The 17,642-nt window shown below is 40.0% G+C and overlaps 1 protein-coding gene across 2 annotated transcripts in view; it reads right to left on the bottom strand.

Annotated features, from left to right (window-relative positions):
• The window catches only part of MKLN1 (muskelin 1), a 317,754-nt gene that overhangs the window by 284,238 nt on the left and 15,874 nt on the right, over window positions 1–17,642 (bottom strand). For both annotated transcript variants that reach the window (XM_011230476.3, XM_034660164.1), the window contains 2 exons: window positions 10,465–10,589; window positions 7,906–7,973 (listed from right to left, as the gene is read on the bottom strand). In XM_011230476.3, the coding sequence (XP_011228778.1) occupies window positions 7,906–7,913 (8 nt within the window). In that variant the 5' untranslated portion in view covers window positions 7,914–7,973; window positions 10,465–10,589. The remainder of the gene's footprint in view (window positions 1–7,905; window positions 7,974–10,464; window positions 10,590–17,642) is intronic.

The following is a 17,642-nucleotide window of genomic DNA, read 5'->3' as shown; positions in this document are numbered from 1 at the left end:
GCCAGCGAGAGAGGGAACAAGCAGGGGGAGTGGGAGAGGAAGAAGCAGGCTCATAGCGGAGGAGCCTGATGTTGGGGCTCGATCCCATAACGCCGGGATCACGCCCTGAGCCGAAGGCAGACGCTTAACCGCTGTGCCACCCGGGCGCCCCTAACCGACTATGATTCTTATCTATAATCTACTTTTTTTGTTTCAAGATATTCATATGGAATTGCATATAGAAGGTACATGTAAGAAGTGCTTGCAAAGTTAGTTAACTTTGTAAACTATGTCTGGGAAATAGTTCCACATATATAACGAGTTCTGCAAAGGTAGGGTTATACTTAAGAACCCCAGGAATTTCAAAAAGTCGCTACCAAATTACCAAAAAGCTATAAAAATTAATATCAATACATTCATGATAGGTTTGTTTGCAACTGAAGTGTTAACAAGCTCACACATTAATTAGTAATACACATAGTTTGATATGACCATTCCAGTCATTGTTGATACACAGTTGTTAATTCACAAAAATGTTACAGCAGTGTAAATTTTTCCATGTGGTATTCTTAATGTTTAAAGTCCCTTTCTAAGAAAATCAAAGAGGAAAAAACAAAAAGAAAGGAGTGACTCTACCTGACTTAGATCATATTGGCAGAAACATGTCAATATAAATGTCTAAAACGTCAATAACTATTAATGGGATGAAGCAGTCACTCTCCTGCACTGCCGCTTGGTGTGTAACCTGGTATAACCTTTCTAGAGGTGATTTGACAATACTAATCAAGAGCTTAAATATGTTCCTACCCTCTGGCCGGGAAATTCCACTTACAGGAATTTGTACTAAAAAAATAAGGCATGCACAAATGCTTTGTTGCAGTATCGTATGTAACTGTGAAGAATTGGAAACAATCTAAATGTCCAGAAATAGAAGAATAGTTAAATAACTGATGTCACACATACATAAATCTATACATGAATATATGAATTTATGATATATATGTATATGTGTGTAGAGCTTTTTCCTGCCTCGGCCAGATCTAATATAGATACCAACGGGGCTCATTGCTCCTGGCTTATTCACTAATTCTAGGTCTTTTCAGTGAAGAGAGGAGCTTAGAAATATATGTAAATACATATATTAAGAAAAATTTTTTTACGTAATCCCTATGCCCAACATGGGGCTTGAACTCATGACCCCAGAGTCAAGAGCCACATGTTCTACTGACTGAGCCAGCCAGGTGCCCCTTATACCACTAACTTCTAATTCAAATTCAGAACTACAGGGTTTTTACCTAACCTCTTCTCTTTTACATCTCGATTTCCTTCCTCCCATGCTGTGAATCCTGATTCTCAAGGACATCGAGCATGATAGAATTAGGAGATCCCATGATTAATATTTGCTTATCCCATATTACCCAGAACAGCGATATTGATACTACCACCAACCATATGATTACCAAAAATGGTTAAAAAAATGTTTTTGCAGTTCTTTTCGTCTCTAGGAAATATCCCGTTAGGGATATGTAGTCAAATTACTGTGTTTTAAAGTTATTCAAAATAATTTCTCTGTGTGCCACTAGTTGGATACAAAATTAGCTTTTTAAAAAAAAATTAGGAATTGGATTTTTAAAAATTAGTATTTTTATAATTATGTAAAATATTTACGTGATTCCAAAGTCAAATCTACAAAACAAGGTAAACAAGTCTAGTTTCTATCACCATCCCTTCTACTTCATTCCTTTCCCCCTTTTACGGGTAACTATTATTTTGTGAGGTTTATCTTTCCACTGTATTCTTTAATGCAAGCAAATATATACATACATATATGCATATACATATGTATATATGTGTATCTATGTATGCAAATATATGTTTATATCCATTCTTACATAAATGGTAGGTTCGCTTTTCTCCCTCTTGCTATCTATTTACAATGTATCCCAGAGGTCAATCCATATACGTATATGTAAAGATCCCTAATTCAATTTTATAACTGCACAGAATGCCATTGTGTGGATGCACCAAACTTTGTTCAACCAGTCCTCTATTAATGGACATTTAGGTTATTTCCAGTCTTTGCCATTATAAATAGCTTCTGTCCTATGGTTTGGTATTATATTATACATACTCAAGTCTTAAATATAAATAGATGTAAAAAATTAGATTTTTACTGTGTGCAACTACATAAGATGAACCTAAACCACCTTATACCAAATAACAAGGACACTATCCAAGACTACTAGGGTCACGTCAAAAGAAGTCAGGAGCTAATCTGAAGAGGCCAAATAGGGATAATTTAAGCATTAATAGGATAATTAATTGAGATGTATTGAAACGCATTGAACATATTTTTCAATTCATGAGTTCAAATGATAATCGAAAACAACAACAATAAAAGCAAAATAACAAAACACCTATTTGACTACCACTGGCACATGCCAGAAAATCAACTCAAGGAATAATAGGATTAGAATATTACTATTTTGTAATTCTTTTGTTAAAGTTTTATTTTATTTTAAATTTAATTCTATTTCATAATTCTTAATAAACTAATGAGTCTAGGTAACATAAAAGAAGAGATTATTACACATTATGTACCTCCCAATGTCAAAACATATCACTACTAAGGAAGCAGTCTTGAAAAAAAACCAAACATCAAAACCACAGAAAAACAAAAAACAGAATCAGATAAAGCCTGCAGATGGTTGTAGGAAATGCACAGGACAGAAGAGATGTTAAACTACACTACGGGGATGCAATGTGAGAAATCCAGGCTGTGGGGAGTTAGTTCGACAGCTTGGTTTCTTCAACGAACAGCTTGGTTTCTTCAACAAATAAGTTGCAAGGAAAAAAAAATATTAGAGTGGAAACCCATATGTATTTAAAGAGATTTAGCAGACATATCAACCAATCTCAGTATGGGAACTTCATTTGGATCCTGCTTCAAACAAACTATGAAAATAAATTATAATATTTATGAGACAACTGGAAATTTGAACACTGAATACTTTATATTATTAAAGTATTATTGTTAATTAGTTTAGATGTGATAATGGTTATTTGTTTTAAAGTCTTTATCTTTCAAAGATACAAATTAGAATATTTATGGTTAAGATGATACAATATCTGGGGTGCCTGGGTGGCTCAGTCAGTTAAGCACTGGACTCTTGATTTCGGTTCAGGTCATGATATCAGGGTTGTAAGATTGAGCCCCACATCAGGCTCCACACTGGGTATGGAGCCTGCTTAAAATTCTCTCCCTCTCCCTCTGTCTGTCCCCCCCCCCCAAACAAAAACAAAAGCAAAAACAGGGGCACCTCGGTGGCTCATGGGTTGGGCGTTCGACTCTTGACTTCAACTCAGGGTCATGATCTCCTCACTCAGCCTCCACAAGACTGCTTGAGATTCTCTCTCTCCCTCTACCCCATCCCTCTAAAATAAATAAGTAAATCTTTAAAAAACCAAACACACAAAAAAGACGATATAATCTCTGATATTTGCTTTAAAATAAAATGATTAGGGAAGAGAAAGAAGGTATTGATGGGTTGATGAGCACATGGGGTTCATTATGCTTTCTGCCTACTTTTGTTTATGTTTTAAATTTCTATAATAAAGCATTAATATGCATTTATATATAATGGGTATTTTGGGAGGTGTGTGTATACACATCCATTATAAAGAAATACAACAAAATATTAATGGTGGTTACCTCTAGATGATAGGATTCTGGGTGATTTGGTGATTTATATTTTCTTGTTTTTACTGTATATTCTATAATTTTTATACTACACACATATTCTTTATAATCAGGACAAAGCTATTTAAAAAGAAAAATCTTTTGGGGCGCCTGGGTGGCACAGCTTAAGCGTCTGCCTTCAGCTCAGGGCGTGATCCCGGCGTTNTCTTTTGTTTAACAATACCATTTTCACAGTTCAACTAGAATTCACTGCTGACACAGTGAATAAAATAACTTTGTATATTTTAAGTATAACTGGGCAAAGCAAATTATTTAATATTTAATTATATGTAGTTTTGAGAGGTTACAGATAATCGTTCATGAAAATATAACTCTAAGTTTTGAGGTTTGTTCTGTCATTTGGTATAATAGCATAATCTTAAATTTATGACTTAGGAATAAACAGCTCATTTTTTTTTCCTCCTCCTTACATAACGCAAAAACAACTGATCCAGTTTGGCACCAACTTTCTCCTCCAAAGTCACCTTTGTCTGAAATCTAGCACCTCAGGTTTCAGTCAAATACCTTGCAGATGAGAAAAGGTTTTAACAAAATTTTCTTGTAATTTTACTACAGTGTTGGTTGCTGGCAGCCTCGGAGAATCCTTTTTTCATAGGTAAGTGGGTGGGACGAATGCTTCTCTCGCCTACTTTCTAGTGAAGTAGAGAGAACAAGAGAGAAATCTAGTGATGCAGAGAGCAAGCAGTTGAAATCACTCCTTTCGTATTGCTGAAATAAATGTAGGGCCGTGATAGAAGATGCAATTAAAGAAAAAGATAGTTAATGGGTAATTTTAGCATATTAATAGTTAATACGGTGTACTGCAAGTTTTGCCATTAGATTAGGAGGAAATTAGTTCTTTGAGATCAGTAAAATTGCTTCAAACCAACTTATAAAAACAAGCATGTTTTGTAATTACATGTGGATATCTAATAATTATATCATCTGAATGATCTGTAATCAGATAAGTAACCATTCATTTATTCTGAAATAAAGATATCCAGTATTCCTTTTTCTTTTTGTTCACATGTGATTTTCTCCTAAAGAAGCCACAGTCAGATTCTTTCCGAAATATATTAACAGAGTATCATTAGAGTAACATTGTGTTCTAAATGTAGACTCTAAAGCAAAGTCATTGGTAGATGTGGTTAGTCATTTGGAAGTGAAACTTTCTGATTTAACAAATGGCTAGGGGCAGATAATGTCGATTGGGGTCCATTTGTCCATTTGAGGTTCCATGGATGATTATATGCTTCACATAAATTCAATCTACACTTGCAACTATGTGCCCCGCCTTGTGCTAAGTATTTTCACATATAATCTCAATTATTTGCTATAATAACCTTGTGAAATAGTTATTCTGGAGAGGGGTTAAGTTTCTCGCTCGGGTCACACAGTAATCAAGTGCATTGCAAATCCTGTGTTACCAATTTTAAGTTATGAACACTGGTGATTGAGAGCATTTGTAGCCGTCTTTGGTGCCTAGTATGGAGGCTTGTACTAGAAAATATGTCAGGTCAGTTCAAAGGATGATATTCATCTGTCTCATTGTAAAAACAGGGTTCTCCGCCTCCCCCACACAGTGGAAGAAGTGCAAGAGGTGAGCGTGCTTCATAACACAGCAAAGACGGAGCCCGTTGAGATGGAGCATCTCTCATGGACAAACCAACTAGGAAGGCATCAAGGAGAAGAGAGGAGGCGCTCTGTTCTTCACAGCTGCAAAGCCCAGCTAGCTTTCTGCCTTCATCTTTTAACAAAACTTCAGTAAGTTCAGACATCTTTAAGCCTGGGAACCAACAGCTTTTGATTTGGTGACCAACAAACCAAAGGTCAACCTGAGAAAGTTGATTCTTGACATAGTTCCAGCAAGGGTCACTTGTTTTATCCCAGTGGACTCAAAGTTAAGAATTAAAAACCTCAACGTTCGTAAATTATATGTTTGAAATACTGAGAGTTCTAATTACACGTACATCCCAAATGCCAGTAGAGCCCACTCTGTTCATTTACTCATAACTTTCTGAAAAACTGTTTATTTGGGATGTGGTTTCTAAAAGCAATTTACCTTCAGGCTTAGTTAAGAATGGAATGTGTGAGAAAAGAATTTTCCAACTTTTATTGACCCAGTGGTGCTAAGGAAGATAAGTTTATAAGAATTTGCTAGATAACTCAAAATTAATTGATCTACAAAACTTGAAATTTCAAGTTTAAATGCTTCAATTATGAATTTCAAACATTATTTTTTCAAGTTTAAATGCTTCAATTATGAATTTCAAACATTATTTTTTCAAAGCACACCCTTGTTCTAGCTACTAATACGACAGCATCATTCTGACGGATGCGAACCGGCCATCAAATTATTAACTATCCCTCTAAGGTTGTATTAGAAGCTACTACTGAGAGTAATTTATTTGTGGAGACAGGTTACACAATACCTTGTAAGTTGCCTTGAACGAAAGGATCTTAAAAATAAATAGGAACAGCAAAAATAAAACATGACTAACCCTCCTGCCATCATCAAAACAAATGTTTCCAAGGACCTGAAGCCAAGAAAATAGAAATCCATAAACACAAAGGCCAAGATAATCAGTGAATCTACCAGGTCTCCATAAAGGACAAAACAAAACACTAAAAACCAAGCAAAACCCCCAATCCCACCTGCTTTGAAGGAATGAATGCACATTGACCCTTTCCGCCCCTCCGCCTACCACAGAAATCCCAGCCTGCAGCTCCTTTAAAAATGATCAAATCTCCCAAAATTATGGGAGATACATGTCTTAAAAATGCAGTCGATTCAACTGCATGGGTCATATCCACATTAGCTAACGTAGTAATTATTGAGGGAAGGGTAATCTACTTCATTCATTTTAATAACCAATTCTTTCTCAGATTTGCCACAGAGCCAACTCAACTTAATTATTAAAGCACAATAATATTGGATTGAACTATTTTTCAATCCAAGAATTTTTATTATAGAGAAAAGGCTTGGACAATTTAAGCAATTATGTGCTTCATTTCTCCTTTTCTGTAACTCCATTCTTGCTTATTTATAAGGTATTGAATTTAACTTGCTTCATTCTTAATGTTTTACATCCTGTCGTCTTCTTTTAAAAAATTTAAACTCGATTTTAAAAAGGCTGCAGGCTAAGTGTTGGTGGCTAGTTCCTATGAGTAACAAATCATAGTCCCTAGAGCTCAGAAGGCTGACCTGGAGAACAACAAGCCAAATTTTGGCCACCCTGAAAAACTCTGTGTACACAAGTAATGCTTATTCTAGATTTTACCACAGCGCTCCCAAAACACTCCTGTGGATGCCCAACCTACATGACCTCTCCTTACATCCAGGCACACACCACTTCTTTTCATTTGGATGCAATGTTGCTAAAGGGCAAGGTCACTTGAAAGAAAGCTGAACCTGGGGTCAGGCTCCAGGTGAGTTCTAGCTCTTTAGGGAACCAGTTAAAGGTAATTTAGCTCAGTGGGTAAGCGTGTGCCTGCTAAAGCCAGAACACAGAGAAGCAAATCCTCGTTTTCCACTTTCTAGCTATGTGACTCTAGGCAAGTTGTTTACATCTTGTGCCTCAGTTTTCTCATTCGTAAAATTACGGTGTTATCAATAGGTGCCCCAGAGAGCAGTCGTGAGGATGAAATGTCTTAACAGGGCAGCAGTGCCTGGGTGGCTCGGTTGGTTAAGCGTCCCACTCTTGGTTTTGGCTCGGGTCATGATCTCAGGGTCCTGAGATGAGTCCCACATCAGACCCTGCGCTCAGCGTGGAGCCTGCTTCAGATTCTCTCTCTCCCTCTGCCCCTCCCCCCACTCTCTCTCTAAAATAAATAAATAAATCTTTTTAAAAAATGTCTTAATGGGGCCTAAAACAGAGCCTCAGGTATCCTAAGCACACACTAAATGCCAGCCATTACTCTTACCAGCTGCATGACCTTGGGGGAACTCACCTAACCTCTTTGCAACTTTATTTCATCTTCTGTACAAAAAGCAACCTCACGTAGTCTTTATGAAGACCAAATAAATTCATAAAGTACATGGCAGTCATTTTTAAAATGTAATCAAGTATCAGGCAACTCTTTCAACCAAGTAGAATTAATTCTTTGCTTCTGTAATACTCGAAACACATGCACACACACATTCCTGAGACAGCACTTGTCACACTGTGTTGTAAGAATTTGCTTACCTGTCCATCTCCCCCACTAACAGTACATCCTCTGATTCACCTCTGGCCCCTCAGCATGTTGGTCACACCTAGCACAGGACAGGCACTCAATAAATATTTGTTGAAATGAATATTGTCCAAACTGAGCAGGAATTCTCAAGGCCTTTGCTAGAAATGATGGATTACCCCTTTTTGCCAAGTGTCCTCAGTAGACCACCCAGAAATTCTTTTGTTTTTGCTCTGGCACAATATATTGAGATTTTGTCATTTCGAAGGCAGCCGATCTTGTACGGTTACATTCACTTATTCTTTTTGCTTAAAAAAAATCATCACTGAGTACTTATTGTGTGCCAGGTCCTATGCTGGGCCCCATATGGTGCACTACAAGTGGCAAATGCCCAGGAGAATTTAGTCCCTGCATACTATATTGAAAGAAACTATTTACTAGAGAATCATTTACTACTGGAGATAATAAGCTCCCTGGTTTGACTACTTCATTAGAGTGATAGAACGTCAGGGTGGGAAAGAATGGTTTTCTGGAAGTGGGATAGAATAGAATAATAATTTACATAATAATAATTAAGGTCAGAGATGTGACTGCTTAAGTTCAAGTCCTTGCTCTGCTTTGTACGAGGTGTAGGACCTTGGGCAAGGGGCTTAACCCCCCTGAGCCTCACTCTTCTCGTCTGTAAGACAGAACTGGGAGGATTGATATGAGTATTAAACATAACAATCCACATTAATCACGGATGATGGTACCTGCCCTAGAGTAGGCACTCGATATGTGTTTGCTATTGTGATGAACCTGGCCCCTCACCCCAGTGTTTGAACTTCCATCACAGATATAGCCAGCAAATGGGGCGGGAATGCCTGGATTCTGCTTGAATACCATCAGGGTCAGGGAACTTACTACTAACAGTTATCTACTTGGTTGGTGGGCAAGGCTACTTGTTGGGTTGAAATATACATGCTTACGTCTTCTACTCAGGGGTTCTCCATCTGTCACTTGGGATTACTCAGAAGAAATCTCATCTCTCCTCTGCAGAATCGCCCCTCTAACTTTGGAAGGTAGCTACATATGTTAGCTATCATCCCATCATCACATACCCACACACAATCTTAAATTCTTTAATCATTTTTATATGACACTGTTTACCAGATCCCTCATCCTTTTTTACCCTCCTTGAATAATTTTTTGTTTATCAACATCTTTCTTACAGGTTGAAGATTAGGATTCGTAACATAGAACAAACGTGGCCTGGTCACAAGTGAGTACTAGAAAACTACTTTCCAACTTGAACACTATATTTCTATCAATATAGGAAAAGATTGATTTTTTTTGAAGTATATCACACTGTGTTGACTCATCATTTACAAACAATCTACAGGAGACTCTAAGTCTTCCTACGTGAGCGATTGTAAGACATCTCGCCCCCAATCTGTACTTGTACAATTGAATTTTGGATCCTTGAGTCCTTTACACTTGTCCCTATTAAACTTTATATTGTTTGGTGTGATTCATTATTACATTTTGTCAGGATTCAGTCAGGGGGCAGGGGGAGATCCTGACTGTATCATCCAGCTCACTTGTTATCCTTTCCAGTTGGTGTGTCATCTATCAATTTATCACACCATCAATGTTACTATCTTAGTCATCAGTAAAAGTGTTAAGGGGGATGGGGCTGCAAACCAGACCTGCATTAGATCCCTAGAGACCTGGGTGTGCATCAGCCTCTTAAGAAATTTTTTAAAAAGACATCATTCCATCAACAAATATTTATTGAGTGTCTACCATGTTTCAGTTACTATTTCATGTGCTGAGTATATAGTGGTGAATAAAACAAAATCCCTGCCCTTGGCAAGCTTACATTCTAGTAGAGGAGACAGATAATAAATTTTTAAAAATAAATAATACTAAGGTCTTTTAATGAAAAGCTAAAGCAGGTATGGGGCTAAGGAAATGGGATGGAATGGGGGGTGGTCCATAGACAGTATGGCTAACACAGAGTTGTTTTTGAAATTTAATTGCATTGCTCACGTCCTACATTCTTAGTGTGCATCTGGACCAAAAGGTGTCCTGAAGTGGGGGGCAAGTTGATTTTTCAAAGCCCACACTTTTCTGTATGTGGAATCACATTAAGAAAAAATTGATAGAGGGGCGCCTGGGTGGCACAGCGGTTAAGCGTTTGCCTTCGGCTCAGGGCGTGATCCCGGCATTATGGGATCGAGCCCCACATCAGGCTCCTCTGCTATGAGCCTGCTTCTTCCTCTCCCACTCCCCCTGCTTGTGTTCCCTCTCTCGCTGGCTGTCTCTATCTCTGTCGAATAAATAAAAATAAAAATCTTTAAAAAAAAAAAAAGAAAAAATTGATAGAGCAATATGAAGAATGTAAATAGTCATGAAACAAACAAACAAAAATATTTGAAAGGACATAATTCCTTCACAACATTTCTTCATATGCATAGGATATTCAAACATTGTGAGGCCACCAAGACTAGAATGGAAGCCAGTCACATCTCTTGATGAAGGCTCCAGAGAGGAGAATCGAAGAATTGAAAAACAGAGAAGCTAATGCTTACCTTATTCCAATCCCCATCTTCTCAAGTATGGAGTAGGTTATGAATCCAGTAATTTATGAAAATTCAGGAGGATGGAATTCTTGTGTGATCCCAAAATGTGGCTCAGAGAATCTGGATACTGAACTCTGGAAAAGAAGCCCACAAGGGACAGATGTGAAATCTACGTCTATTAACTGCTCTCTGTTCATGATTCTAATGTTGATAAAGTCTACTCAAGAGTTTTAGATAATCTTCAATTCCCTTTGCTATTAGAGGGACTTGATAAGTGTTTAGTAAAATCCTAATTGCATATTCCAATTCGAAATTTATATTCTTTTGATGATACTTTTAAGATTTATATTCCGTCATTCATTGAGCATGTATTTTATACCAATTACTGTGTTGGTACTGGAATACAAAGGTGACTAGGATAAAGATGGTCCCTGCTTCCAGGGGCTTTATAGTAGAGCTTATAGTAGAAGGCAAGCTAGGAAGAGGAAAGGATGCTCTGATAAAGAAGTGTGCTAAGAGCTCTGGAAGAGTCACCTAACCCTGACTTTGGGAGAATTGAAAGTTCAAGACTTGTACATGGGGACTTACAAGGTATGAAGGAGTTAGTTTAAAAAAAGAAATGGGGCAGAGTGCCTGGGTGGCTCAGTCATCTGCCTTAGGCTTGGGTCATGACCCCAGGATCCTGGGATCAAGCCCCATGTCAGGCTCCCTGCTCTGTAGGGAGCCTGTTTCTCCCTCTCCCTCTGCCCACCCCCCCCCCACTCATGCACTCCTCTCTCTCCTCTCTCTCTCTCAAATAAATAAAATCTTAAAAAAAAAAAAAAAGAAATGGGGCAAGTCTGTTTCAGGTGGAAGGTACGGCAGGCGTACATTTTGGAGGAGACAGAAGCAACTATGTATGCTGAGCATCTGAGCACTGAAAATCAGTTCAGCATAGCAGAGACAGAGCAGTCAGAGATGAGATTGGAAACGCAAGTGGGACCAAATTATTCAGAACCATGCAAGCTATGTCATAGAGGAGGTGGAATCTACTAAAATGTGTGATGTTAGAGCTTTGAAGGGGAAAAGTCCAGACTGCTGCTCGGATGTTTGGCTTGAACACCTGGTTGGACAGTGATGTCAGTCACTAGGACAGGAAAACAGAAACACAAAAGAAAGGAGCAGTAGAGCAAGGGCAAGCTCAGACCGGGTCATGTTTGGTGTGTGATGCCTGGAGAACACGGGCAGGGCAGCAGCAGGTAGTTTGATCTGGAAGTCTGAGGATACAGGTGTAGGAATCATCAGTACATGACAGGCAACGAAAGAATCCACACTGATGAATGAGATACCCTGAGTGAGCATCGGGGAAGAGAAAAGGCCCAAGAGAGCCCAAGAGGAAAACCGACCTTAAAGGATGGGCAAAGTTTCCTTAAAAAAGAAAAAAGAGTAAGAAGGAGTAATCAGAGGGAGACAAGGGAAACAAGGCTGTGAGGTAGCAGAGAGAACAGAGGAAAACCAGGTTTCACAAGTAGGCTGTGGTCAACAAAGGCAAATGCTGTCAAGAGAGCAAGACAAAGGCTGAGAAGCAGTCATGCGGTAAGCACCAAGGAGACAGTTGAGCAGTTGGGGAGAGCAGCCCGGTGGAGGCAGAAGCCACGTCACATGAATTGAGGAACAAACAGAACCAGTGAACAGTATCAACACAACTGTTTCAAAAAGTTTGCCTTAAAAATGGAAGATGTAATCCCTCGATTTTCTTCCCAATGGGAAGGAGAGAGGGCCACCACGAAGGCTTCCTCACCACCTGTAGTCACCTGCAGCTCAGCTGACGACCTAGCAACACTCTTGCTTGCAAATGTGGCCTGTGTGGGCCTGTGGTTCCACCACCAGGGCTGGACGTGGCTAAAACAGTAGAGTAAACCAAATCTGCCTTCTCTGCTCTGCACCCAGCTCTTCCTCTACACCCCATCCTTCGAGAGGCCTCGAAGGCACTCACAGTCTTTCTGGACCCCAGGCCCCCTGTGGTGCATGATGTAACCTGGCCTCTCTGAGCAGCCCACCACAGGTAAAAATCTGGTCAGATACTGTTGTCACATGATCATTATCATTCACTTATTGCCATAGCTTATGTATTGGGACCAGTTAGGAGAGGAGAGAAATTTGGTCACCTTGGAGTCTGGAGCAGGCAGCTGGCCCCACAGCTGGCCAGACAGCTATCCAAGCAGGGGACCTTTCTGAGAACAAAATCCAGAAGCCAAAAGACATGGGTCAGGTGGAAAACAGATGACCACCACTGTCAGCAACGCTGAAGGTTGGTCCTAGGGAATGAAGGTGAGCCAATACATAATGGATGAGCCCTGTAAGGGGTTGGGATGTGAGGGGAGGAGCGGGGGTGGGGGCAGTCCAACAGCAAGGGCCAAGGATTGGAAATGGGCTGAAGCTCTAATGCACACACAGAGGCCAGGCACGGTTATGCTGGACAGTGAGTCCGTCCCACTGGCTGTGTTATCCCGAATCTTCCCAGTGTGTTCTTGCAGTCCTTCATGACGCAAACTAAAGTTCCCAGCATGCACAACAATTCCCCAAATCTTATTTCCACAACTCCTCTCCTGCCATCATAACGTTGTATTGCAAGAGGAAGCTAGACAAGGTCTGGCCTGGGTGGTGCGAAGGGGGACACACAGGCGTTGACAGCAACTAACCTGAAAAGGTTGCAGTTCATAGCCATCCCTGAGCCTAAGATCCAGGAGTGGAAGCAAAGGCTTGACAAGGTTCATTTAGGCCCCAAATCAAGAACAAAACTAGCTCTGTGTCTTGATTAGTTGAAACAAAGTTGCCAAATTGTAATCATTCCAGAATGTCCATATTCTCAAAAATGCTCACTGATGACTGAACAGAAAGCCTTCACTGTCTTCAGTTTCTGATTACAGCACGGAGAGGTGATAAAAACAGTGATGAACATCACAGACAAATACAATATTTTTGCCTTGTGCACAGACTGGCTACACTGAGTTTTCAGCCAAAGATTTTTTTTTTTTTCATTTCACTTCAGTCAATAATCATTTACCCACCGGATATTGCTTTAAAGCCGAGTTTTCATCTAATTCTCGTTTAACGAGATTGAAAAGGAAAAACTAGGGGCACCTGGGTGGCACAGCGGTTAAGCGTCTGCCTTCGGCTCAGGGCGTGATCCCGGCGTTACGGGATTGAGCCCCACATCAGGCTCCTCCGCTATGAGCCTGCTTCTTCCACTCCCACTCCCCCTGCTTGTGTTCCCTCTCTCGCTGGCTGTCTCTATCTCTGTTGAATAAATAAATAAAATCTTTAAAAAAAAAAAAAAAAAAAGAAAAGGAAAAACTAAATAATAATACCTCATTTGTGTATAGTGAATGTCTTTCAGGGAAGACATCATAACCCATTTTATACTATCTAATTTACAGTAACACCACTTTTATAATGTAAATACTAATAAGGGCTATTATCATTGTACAAAGTATGCATGAAAGAAACCAAGGCATGTTGGGATACAACGACTAGTTCAATGTAACATGTAACTTCCATTTTAGAGGTATAACAGCTGGTTTATTTTTCTTTTCCCTCCCTTTCTTCCTTCCTTCCTTCTTTCCTTCCTTCCTTCCTCCCTCCCTTCCTTCCTTCCTTTCCCCTTCTTTCTTTACAACGAAGCCCTGCTTTAGATAAATGTGTTTATTAAGATGTACCATGCCTTACATTTTAAGATGAAAAGTATCTTGCTTAAAACAAATAACAAACGCCAAAATGTTCATGTGTCCTACAGATCAAATCTCTCTCTCAAATCTGTTTCAAAAACAATCGATTTCACTACACAACTCTGCTTTCAATCAGCACAGTTCTCACCAACTTGTGCTAGACATATTACTAGTCGATAGTAATCTCTCTTCTTCATACGCATTATGTTGTAATGATCTTGTCATCTCAGCAGGATTTCAAAAGTACTCTTACCTGCACAAATTGTGCATATATGTAAAGTCAGTGGCACTTTTATGCTTTTATTAGCTTCCTTTTGAGGGATACCATTTTTTCTGATCTTTTCATGTATTCATTCACTCATTCATTCATTAATGCCCTCAAGCATTCATACATCCATTCAAAACAGTGAGTGTGTGCCCAAAATGCAGAAGCACTATTCTAGATGCAAAGAATAAAAATAGGAAGAAGACCCAATTACTGGCTTTAGGATCAACTCACAGCCCAGTGAGGGTTAACAGCCAGGGAAGTAAACTGTAGCTCAATGCAGTAGGCGTGGTGGTGGAATGACACCTGAAAATGGTGTGGGGAGCATAGAGAGGGGATCGGTTTGTGTCTGAGAGGATGAGGAAGGCCTCCTAGAGAAGGTGCTCCTAGCGCTCAGCATGTCAGGAGAAAGGGATTGGGGTATTCCTCGTGGAGGGCACAGCATGGGCAAAGGTACGGACAGCCAAATAAGAGCACACTATGCATTTGGGGAACTACGGGACACATGATATGACAGGAGGTCCTTCAAATATTCTATGGAGGGTTCTATTTCACGATCCAAGTCCTGGACTTCACCACAGACAATTCTGTAAAGGGAAATATATGGTCCCTAGGTTATTTGTCCTCAGTCATGGAAGTAAAAACACGTTCTACACGGGATCGATACCAAAGTGCCTTTTAAGACTCTGACTACTTGAGGAACATCACAGAATCAAAGCTTGGGTCTGGTGTACCCAAAGTCTGTATTCACCATATTTCATTACTATTTTACTCCGGGGGTGGGGGCAGGTAAGAACAGCCTACCTCCTCCTCAAATGTAGGTGATCACTTAGCCCCTATCCGTTATTATTTCAGTATTAAAATTTTATATAGAAGTATTTCCAAAAACAGCATTTTCACTGCACTGTGTTGGAGGGGTCAGGTTTTTCCTGCTCACCTCTTTCTAATCATTCAGACGTGGTAGAGCCCAGCCTCCAAAGTAATGAGAGCTGGCCTTACAGGCTTCTTATAGCAACTCCACACACTAGCAAGAAGTGTTTGGAAAGGGTCTCTGAGTATGCTACACCCAAGTGCCTGCAGGGACTGCTCTTTCCTGAAGCCTCTGAGAAGTCCTGAACAGAGGTCTTTGTGAACTGGGTCAGCAGTTGATAAAATGGGATCACTACAGAACGCACATAGAACCTTCCCCAGAATAACTCTACTGCTTAGATAATCCTACTCTGAATTCCCTTGTCACTTAAGAAAAGCTTTGCCTCATGCAATTGCATCCTTGTTTCTATTTGGAAAATTTTCAGAGACTCAGAGAGTTCAAAATAACTCATCTATTTTGGTTCCTGACCAATTATGGAATCCTCTCTAAGACATCATTTCTTCATTCATCCAATACTTTACCCATTCAACAAACATCTACTTCCTCATTTCTATCTCCTGAAGCCAGTTCAATCAGCCCTTTGTTCCCATTACTCCACTGAAAACACACACGAGAGGGTCACAATGACTTCTAGGTTGCCCAATCTAAGGGTCAATTGTCCATCCTACCTTACTGTCCTCTTAGCAGCTTCTTGGCACAGATGATCACTCCCTTCTTGTGGAAATATTTTCTTTACTTGACTTCCATCACATCATCCTGACTTTCCTCCTACCTCATCATGTATTCCTTCTCATTCTCTTTTGCTGGGTCCTTCCTGATTTCTGCATGCTGGAAGCTCCCTTGGGCTTACTTCTCTATAATTACCCATCCAATCCATTGCTTTATTTTATCTATTTATTTTTTAAAGATTTTATTTTTAAGTCATCTCCACACCCAACGTGGGGCTTGAACTCACAACCCCAAGATCAAGAGTCACATGGTCCACCAAGTGAGCCAGCCAGGCACCCCTAGTCCATTGCTTTAAATACCGTATTTCTTGCTCTGATGTCTGACTTGGAAACTAAAAGAGATTTTTTTCCCCCTAGAGATGCTGAAGTTTGAGTCAGGCACTGAAGGAGGAGATGGGTTGGCCAAGGGGAGAGGAGTGGCATTTTCCCAATGGAATAAGAAGAAAAAGGGTACAAAGTTGTGAAAAGGCAAATTGTGTTAGAGAAAAGAGGAAAGTCTGGTGTGAGCTGAAAATGACTATGACAAGGTGGGTTGTAGCCTTATCAAGAAGAAGCTTGATTTAGGTTAGGAATTTGGACTTTATACTGAAGACAATAAGTAATTATCAGAGGCTCTTAAATAGGGGAGAAATACGATCATTCACATTTAAAAAAATAAATAAAACTTTGGTTGGCAAGATGAAGGCTGCGTTAGAATAAGGGGAGACTGGAGCCTAGAAAGCCAATTAGAAGGCCCCTATAATAGTCTAAGGAAGGGATTAAGGTCTGAATCACCATAGCAGCAGTGGGAGGAAAAGTAGTGACAAATCCAAGGGAGATTCAGAAGTAGCAATGAGGACATGGTTATTGATTAGATAGGAGTTTGGAAGCAGGGGAGAGAGACCAAGGTTGAAGTGTAATGACATTAACTAAGCTAAATGGGGGAAGGAGAGCACGTGTGGTGGGGACGATGAGTAGCATATTAAATTTGCAGTGATTGTGGTATACCAGTGGCCAATGAGACAGGGCTGCAGAGCAGGAAAGAGGTTTGGACTGAGTGTGTAGGTTCAGAAGTCAGTGTCCAATGTTGGCTAAGTCTTCAGAATGGATGGGATATCCTGGGGAGAGAACACAGGAAGAAGCTGAAAGAAAAAATGTGCAGGCAGCTCTCACGGGAGAAAGAGCCACGGGAAGGAGGCTGAGGAGGAACAGAAAGGTATCGTTTGAATGGACCAGGGGAGGTCTGTAAGTAAAGGGAGAAGAGCCCTTCCGGGAGGAAACGACCAACAGCTCTCCCTGGCGTAGAATGAGTGAGAGGATTATGTTTGGCAATTAGATCTGATGAGCACATGTTCGGGAGAGTTAGAAGTCAAGCTGCAATGGATGAAGTAAAGACTCCTCTTTGAAGTTTGGCTGGGAGGGAAGCAAGGAATGGCTGGAAAAAGGTGGAGTGGGGCAAGATGTAGGAATTTCTTTTTATGGAATGGAGTCTTTATTACAACAGGTTGCCAGCTAGCTTCTGCTCACATGTTACTACCCTACAAGGCAAACTCACTGACTTTTGAGCAGCAATCATTCAATTCAGTTCAACACATATATGTGGAGTGCCTGCTATGTCTAAAGCCCTGTGCTTGGCA

This window comes from Ailuropoda melanoleuca, chromosome 1 (assembly GCF_002007445.2).
Source record: "Ailuropoda melanoleuca isolate Jingjing chromosome 1, ASM200744v2, whole genome shotgun sequence".
Taxonomy (NCBI): domain Eukaryota; kingdom Metazoa; phylum Chordata; class Mammalia; order Carnivora; family Ursidae; genus Ailuropoda; species Ailuropoda melanoleuca.
Note: the sequence above shows the minus strand (reverse complement) of the source record. Positions and strands in the feature narration are given on the sequence as shown.